Source organism: Emys orbicularis, chromosome 9 (genome assembly GCF_028017835.1).
Source record: "Emys orbicularis isolate rEmyOrb1 chromosome 9, rEmyOrb1.hap1, whole genome shotgun sequence".
NCBI classification, from domain to species: Eukaryota; Metazoa; Chordata; order Testudines; family Emydidae; genus Emys; species Emys orbicularis.
The window spans coordinates 107,042,792-107,051,229 of NC_088691.1; the positions used below are offsets into that span (position 1 = coordinate 107,042,792).

Here is an 8,438-nt window from a genome sequence, read left to right on the forward strand (position 1 = left end):
ACAAAAAGTTCTCTCAGTAGAGAATCTTGGCTCCCAAATTCTGGCCTCCCTACAGAATCCCTCGTATGTCAATAGGATATTGTTGGAGAGATGATAGTAAAGATGTAGCTGATTGAGCAGTGTGTTGATAACAAGCATACCAGACATCAAGACAAATATGAAGAAACAAGCCTGCCAGATGCCATGAGAACAGTTTTCCCCAAGGGATATTTGTACGCATCCGGCCCACCAGCCATTTTAATCCGGCCCTCGTGCTCCTGCTGGAGAGCGGGGTCTGGGACTTGCCCCGCTCCGGCGCTCCAGCTGGAGGCTGCTCCGTGTGGCTCCCGGAAGCAGCGGCGTGTCCCTCCTCCGGCTCCTACGCGTAGGGGCAGCCAGGGGGCTCCACTCCGCATGCTGCCCCCGCCCCAAGCGCTGCCCTTGCAGCTCTGGGAACCACGGCCAATGGGAGCTGCAGGGGCGGTACCTGCGGATGGGGCAGCGCGCAGCAGAGTCGCCTGGCTGCGCCTCCATGTAGGAGCGACATGCTGCTGCTTCCGGGAGCCACTTGAAGTAAGCGGTGCCTGGAGCCTGCACCCCTGAGCCACCCCTCCCCACGCCCTAACCCTCTGCCCCAGCCCTGATCCCCCTCCGAACTCAATCCAGAGCACCCTGACACCCCAAACCCCTCATCCCCAGCCCCACCCCAGAGCCCGCACCCCCAGCGGGAGCCCTCACACCCCCCCTCCCCGCACTTTACCCTCTCGCCCCAGCCCAGAGCCCTCTCCCGCACCCTGATCTCCTAATTTCTGGCCCCAACCTGGAGCCCGCACCCCCAGCCAGAGCCCTCACCCCCTTCCACACCCCAACCCCAATTCCGTGAGAATTCATGGCCCGCCATACAATTTCCATACCCGGATGTGGCCCTCGGGACAAAAGGTTTGCCCACCCCTGGCCTACATCCTCCTGCATCCATTCCCGAGAACTTGTATTGGCTGCAGAACTTCAGAATCGGCACTCAAAAATTTCTCCTTTTCATCCAGTTGTTCACTTTCAGCCAAACCCTATTTTACTCTGAAAGAACAGTAAGGATGGAAAGAGTTTTGGTATAATTTACTCAGGCTTCTCAAAGTACATGAGAGAGATTACACGGACAGAGCACCAATACTACTTAGCTGCTATCACACGTAGACATTACAGTCAGCGTTTACAAGCTACCATTAGCAAAATACTTTGTTATTCTAAATTAAGAGGTTGTAATCAACACTAATAAAGCAACGGAGTTCATAACTAGCCTGGACTTCTTCTCCTAAACAGTGGGATCTACATCTCAGGAGGACAATTCATTTGATCAGTTGGCCTAATTTTCTCAGTGTCAATCTTGTAGGAGCGGAGAAGGTTCTTCAGACGTTCCACAGTTTCTGACTGCAGCTGTGGAGTTCTTGACAGAATCCAGGCATATTCAATGTGGAAGAGCCAGATAAAAGTAGTGCAGGAATACACCATGGAGTAGTTTTCATAGTCAGTGGCGAGTACCCAGTAAGGGCTAGAGGGCATGGCTAGAAAAACAGCAGGGGCATCATTAGAAAATATGATTAACTAACATTTGACTGTCCTTGGTGTATGTTAAGCAGTTAGAGCAGGGACGGGAAGTCAGAACTCCTGGGTTCTTTCCCAGTTTTGCTACTGACTTGCTGTGTGACCTATGAAAGGGCAGGACGTTATTATGTAGGGCTTTCATGTTACACCTGACAGATTCAAGAAAGCCAATAGAATTTTGAACTAAAGACTCAGTAGTAGTTATGCTGGATGTGTAATACAGCCTAGTATCAACAGCTAATCCACAGTTAAAAAACAAACCCCACACACATGTTGGGGGGAAGGGGAGTTTGGTACACATGGGAGATGTGTGTGTCTGTGCCTGAGAACAGACATCAGGGGTACTGGTCACATTGGTAGGCCCTGACATGACCTCACCACACCGCACACCTGGTGCCTGACACCCTTAGAGTCACTGGGTCAGACCCGCAGCTGGTATAAAGCCATGTCGTGTAATTCCCTTTTCCTGTTCTTATTTCATGATGTTCAGCCAAAGACACTTATTGCTGTAATTACAGATGCTGTTTCGAGAGGCAACGCGGGATGTGTGGGGGAAATGCAGGGTCAGATTGGCCTGTCGGGGGGGAGGGAGGGAGAGGGGCTCTGTCCTCCCACTGTGCCTGTCCCCCAGCACGCTCTGCCCTTGTCCCTGGCAGTCGGGGAGCGGACAGGGTGGGACCAGACACTTCTCACGCCGCCAGCCATTCTGGGTTGCTGCTCCATGCAGTGCAGCAGCTGCCTGAGGAAGCCTGGCTGAGGAGGCAGTGGCAGGCTGCCCCCCACCCAGGCCTGGCTGCCGGGGACAGTGACCAAGCCAACCAGAGCCCCCTCTACCTAGGTTATAGTAACACCATTTATTCATAGAGGATCTGGCTGACATGCCTAATTCTGCTCTCCATTAGACTCATCTAAATTTAGCTGGTTGACTTACATGGAGTTTCAGTTAGCTCAGGTTGACATGAGACTGATGGAGTGGACCTTGGTCCAGCGGGACGTACTCGTGAGAATACAGGTTACAGGGTTCATCCCTTGCTCCAGCCCTGATTCTCCACTGCCTTGTGCCAAGGAGAATGGTAGCATGTCTCATTCTCACGGTGGGTGAGTGACATCGTGCACGGCAGCACAGAACTAGGCCTTCCCCGGATTACTTTTTGTGAATAAGAATAGTCTCCCTCCCCCCTCCATGCACACAGGAGACATCAGAGCAGCCATCAAACCTCTAACAAGGCAGCGGGAAGGAGTGAGGAAGGAGAGTAAAGGTGGACAAAGGGAATACTTCCTGAAACAGTATTGTGCACAAGGAGAAACGGGCATGTAACGGCGATGGTAGGGGCCTTGATGGCATGAAAACAAGTGAAAGAAAAGAAAAAAAGCCACGTAATTACATTAAAATAAAATAATTGTCCAACTTCCTAGTGACCACAGAAACATTTATCCTGAACCGTTTTTCATCTGGGGGCCTTACCATGGGGCCTGGCTCTCCTCTCACTTAAACTAGTTTTACACCTAGGGGGCTCCACTGATCTATACCAGTGTGCAAGCAGAATCAGGACCCAGCTCTGGGCAGAATTCATGGTGCTACTGAAGTCAATAGCAAGACCCTAGGAGCAGGATTTGGCCCAATGCAGGGAATGTCTTTAAACTTCTTCCAGGATGAGCCTTTAAACAAACACACTTACCCCAGTAAAAGCTGACACTCAGCTTGGCCGGCTCACCATCTCTCTGGACAGCTTCCCCCTCGATTAGATTAATTGTGCCATCAGAGCTAAGGGGAGAACAAGAGGTTTGGAAATTAATGACACAGGTTTGCAATCATATTTAAACAGTTATTTCCAGTAACTCACTCTCCTGAGGTGGTAATCTCCATATAGTTGGCTAAAATCCATAGTAAAACCCCACATAATGTGCGTTCCAGTGAACAGCAGCTTCCCAATAGGCACAGAATCAACTTTTAGATGACATGTTTCGACTTTCAGTAACGGCACACTCTAGATGCTCTGCCATGCAGAGCAATCTAGATGGCAATATAGAAACATCGGGATGTTCTCAGTGGTACCAGATGACAGAACAAGGAGCAATGGTCTCAAGTTGCAGTGGGGGAGGTCTAGGTTGGATATTAGGAAAAACTTTTTCACTAGGAGGGTGGTGAAGCACTGGAATGGGTTACCTAGGGAGGTGGTGGAGTCTCCTTCCTTGGAGGGAGGAGGTCAGGCTTGACAAAGCCCTGGCTGGGATGATTTAGTTGGGATTAGGTCCTGCTTTGAGCAGGGGGTTGGACTAGATGACCTCCTGAGGTCCCTTCCAACCCTGATATTCTATGATTCTATGATCAGAGCAGGGGGCCACTTAGCCCAGTACAACCAACTGCCTCTTGGGTGTATTTTCCTGCTTTGTATGTTGCTGGATGAACAGCTTGTGTCAGCAGAATGTCAGTGTGTGTTTTGCAAATACACACCCATGGTATGGTGTGCATACAATATATTAATATAAAGAAAAGAAATAAAAAATACCCAAACTGTCATGTAGGAGACGAAGAGAGAAAAAACCCAAGCATGTGACAGATGTTTGTCATGTAGCTTACTACACTGCTGGAAAGCTCTCAGATACTACAGTGATGAGGACAAGATTGTGCGAACTCCCCGGGTCAGAGACTGCCCTTTTTTCTGCATTTGTACAGTGGCTAACACAACGGACCCTGATCCATCACAATGCAAATAATAATAATACTAGGCAGGAGCTGTCCTTTGGGGAAGGAAATGTGTTATTTGTTTGGCACCCCATCCTAGTGCACAGCCCTGCATGTACTCACATTGTGCAGGGAATGTTTGAGAGACATCATTTCCTATTCACTTCTCCTTTCTCTCTGGAATTGAGATCCCAATGCCTGAGCAGGCCCGGTTCTGCTTAAAATTCAGAAATTGTCATTGTTCTTTCCACGATGCTTCAGCTTTCCCTGTCCTGGTTTCCTTACAAAGCTAACTCATAATAAAATAGCCCCCAGGGGCCTGATTCTCCACCATCTGTGGACCAATTCTCTAATTTCCTGTGCTTTGGGTAGAGGCTTATACCTGTGCAAAAAGGGTGTAAAAAGCTAAGTGTCTGGACCATTCAGATTTGACAGCACTTCACGCTCACTGTGCATGGGTGAAAGAGGCAAAGCACCAGGGCACCAGCTCTCCTCGCACTCACACTGGTGTGAATATGGAGTAACACCACGGAATGGAGAGGCAGGGCATAAGATCAGTGTAAGTGAAAGGAGAATCAGGGCAAGTTGACATGACAAAATTAAGTCATGTCGACGTACAGCCACCATAGTAATTAAATCGGTTTCACATGTCCACATTAGCTCCTTCTGTCGGCGGCACACATCCTCACCAGGAGTGCTGGCACCGATTTAACTGTCAGCCCCGGGCGGCGGGGGCTAACAGCCAGAACAGACTGATAGAAGCACTGACACTGCGCTGACCTAACTACATCGACCGAAGCGCTACGCCTCTTGAGGCAGTGGAATTATTAGGTTGATATAGTGGGCGACTTACATCGGCGGGAGCAACATTGTAGTGAGTAGACACTGACAGAGCGAGGTTGATGTAACCGCCACACACACACACACACACACACACACACACACACACACACACACACTGTCAGGCAGTGGGGATCAGGCCTCTGCTGTTTAAGGGTAGGAGATCCTGACATCCCTCCTCCAACACCCACAGAACTTGCCCAGCTTCCAGAAATCATATAACGTGTTCACGCCTGTCTAATTCCCCGCGTCCTACTTAGATTAAAGCATATTATTCCCCTTGCTAATTACATGTCCCAGTTTGATAAAGAAAGATTTGTTTAATTACAGACTCTAAAAAAAAGATTTGTTTAATTACAGGGAGGGATAGCTGAGTGGTTTGAGCATTGGCCTCCTAAACCCAGGGTTGTGAGTTCAATCCTTGAGGGGGCCATTTAGGGAACTGGGGTAAAAATCTGTCTGGGGATTGGTCCTGCTTTGAGCAGGGGGTTGGACTAGATGACCTCCTGAGGTCCCTTTCAACCCTGATATTCTATGATTCTATCGTCCCAACACTTCCACTCAACGGCGAAAACCCCTATAACAAGAACTGCCTGCTTTTGGGGGCTGGGAAGGGAGAGGTCACGTGGTCTGAAGAAATGAGCATGGGATTAGGAGACAAGAGATCCTGAGCTCTATTCCCTGTTCTGCCACTGACTCACTGTGGCCTTGGGCAAGTCATTGTACCTCTTTGCCTCAGTTTCCCCCATCTGTAAAAAGGAGAAAGTTATAATACTTGCCCACCTGCTTCCTGGGGCCATTATGAGGATTAGTTTGTCAGTGTCAGTACAGTGCTTTGAACATACAAAATGGTAGAAAATGACAAGTATTATCTGTTATGGTTGCTGCCTTGCCCCAGCAAGAGCAGAGGATTGGAAGGGGCTGAAGTGTGGGTGAGTGCTGAGAACGTATGGGTCTGTGCAAACGGCAAAAAACTTCCCTGGCTCCTTCTCATGGCAGCCTCCTCCATCTGCCATTGCATTCAGGAGGGCTGGTGTTCTTTACCTTGAACAGCTCGAGTTATTCTGGAGCTCTCAGGATCCTGAACAGAGTGAAGTCATTACACAGACCGTCAGTCACATCACAACCTCCCCGTCTCTTGCAGTTTAATATGGACTCAATGAATTACCCTGCTGTTTGTCAGGCCCTTCTTTGGCAAAGGAGGAGAGGAGACAGTGCTAAGCAGATATAGAGGAAAATGGGCACTGCTCATCTGCCAAGCACAAAGAATGGACTGCAATTTTGTTATTGTGCAATGGAACAAAGCCACCACGTCATGCCAGGGAATGCAAAGAACCTTTCATTCATTCACTCACAACAGTGTCCTGTGAAAGCTGAGACTATTTGACAGCACTATAGAAAAAACACCCAGACCAGTCTCTGCAAAAATTCAGAAGAGCTCTGTGGGCTTGCAAATCACAAGTAAAATACAGCAAACAAACAATCAATCTATTTACAATGCTCATTGATTTACGTGGGTAGCTATTTCTGGTACACATTACACAGCAATTACTACCAGAGCTAAGTGAATACTGCAAAAATAGACTTACAAATACTTGCTTCACTAAAAATGGCCAATACACTTGGATTGCGTTTGTGGCCCCTTAACTGATATTTCGGTGACATTCACCCGTGAGCAAGGGGCCAGCAGAAGGCCCAGGAGCCTGTTAAGCACCAAGTGGTACAAGGGTCTTGTGCTGCCTCTGCACAGGGATGAATGTCACCCTGTGACTAGAAAAGTCACATCAGGTTTAAGTCAACGAGGACTGCAGGACAGGCAGTGAGTAATACTCAAGTCACGGTATGCATTGATGTATTTCTTATTAGTTGGTCAGGCTTGCAGTGCGACAAGACATGATAGTGCTCAGAGGATACAGCACAGAAACCAGAGACCCAAGCTAAAGCGCAAGGAGAGGGATAAAGCACGGCTGGGCCATGCATTAACTCTGACAACAGATCTCTAACTTGTCCTGCCAACTGAGTTACTGAAACCCTGAGGGGAGTGTCCCCTCTGCCTTGCAGGGTGCCCTCTGGACAGGAGAGGAGGCTGCAGTGGCAAATATGGAGAAAGACAATATCAGCCAGTTAGTGTAATTTAAGAGATTCTCTCCGCTCAGCTGCAAGAAAACTCAAGGCTCACTGGGATCCTGCCACAGCAAGGACACAAGCCTGGAAAAAGGTACTTACCGGAGCTCTTGATTTATCACTTTAATCTTCCCATTTTCCTTCAGTGAGTAATTGGCCTGGATGCAGATTCCCTTCTCAAAGCTCGCAGGCAGCTTTTCAATTTCATACCATTTCCCAACATACTGAAAAAAAGAAAACCCAGGACAAGCCTTGTTAGTGTCCTCAGATTCACAGGGATTCAATGGATGTGATCAACAGGCTACAGGGCAGTCTAGTTCATTCATTAACATTGTCCTTATTCTGCTCAGTTCAAAGAAACTTTTCTACATTTGTGTCTGAAGAAATGCACTAGTCCACAGAAGGGACTGAATTGGCAACCTTTAGAATTAAATGCATGTGTCCCTACAATTTGAGCTAGAAAGCCAGGCTCTATAGGTAGGAGAGGCTGTACCAGTGTGTGGCCTAATGGAGAGATCGCTAGACTGGGAGTCAGGACACATGGGTTCTCTACCACTAGCCTGCTGTGGGACCATGGGCAAGTCAATGCACCTTTGTGCTCAGTTTCCCCATTTGTAAAATGGGGATATGGTACTTACCTCCTTTGTAAAGCACTTTGAGATCTAAAGATGAAAAGCACTGTAACAGAGTGAGGGATATCACTATTAGACTCATCCTCTGGGGAGTGGGCACAGGGGGAGGCATAACACATGGAGCAGTGAGTTGCAGCCCCACAAAATCTGCTCAGCTGCCCTGGCAGGCTGGCTGATCTTTACACACCCTCTGCCTTACTTGCTTTGAGCCAGCATGATTTTAGATTTCTTCACACCTTGGTAACATCAAAGTTCTCCTGGACTGGTGGATCTGGACATCGCCCCCAGTTGAACGTTTGCCCCTCGGTGATGTAGAGGAGACTGAACAGAACTGAAAGCAGCGCCAAAGTCCCTGGCATGGTCACGTGTGGATGCAAATGGGAACCGGACCTAAAAAGAAATAAAACATAGAACGTCTGGTCCCCTGGAGGAGCAAATCTGTGCAGGAGGTGACCTGACTACAAACAGCACGTTAGCGCTAGGGTGAGGTTAGAACCACAGTCAGAAGAAAAGGAGTGGAGGATGGAAACCACCAGCACTCACTGTGAAGGCTGTCTTAAAACGGCCAATAGACCACT

At 48.6% G+C, this 8,438-nt stretch overlaps 1 protein-coding gene across 1 annotated transcript; it reads right to left on the reverse strand.

Moving 5' to 3' along the window:
* Positions 1–1,302: 1,302 nt before the first annotated feature.
* Positions 1,303–8,219, reverse strand: APOD (apolipoprotein D). Its single transcript, XM_065411346.1, has 4 exons — positions 8,097–8,219; positions 7,331–7,452; positions 3,258–3,343; positions 1,303–1,538 (listed from the first exon to the last, which is right to left on the reverse strand). Exons 1-4 carry the CDS (start codon positions 8,217–8,219, stop codon positions 1,303–1,305), a joined length of 567 nt encoding a protein of 188 aa, XP_065267418.1.
* Between the last annotated feature and the right edge of the window lie 219 nt (positions 8,220–8,438).

Excerpts from the sequence above, each read along its gene's own strand:
- APOD (XM_065411346.1), bottom strand. The coding sequence starts at position 8,219 with ATGCCAGGGACTTTGGCGCTGCTTTCAGTTCTGTTCAGTCTCCTCTAC. Across the intron at positions 7,453-8,096 it reads AGAACTTTGATGTTACCAAG|TATGTTGGGAAATGGTATGA; the intron begins GTGTGAAGAAAT and ends TCTTTTTTTCAG. Across the intron at positions 1,539-3,257 it reads GAGTGTCAGCTTTTACTGGG|CCATGCCCTCTAGCCCTTAC; the intron begins GTAAGTGTGTTT and ends CTGTTTTTCTAG.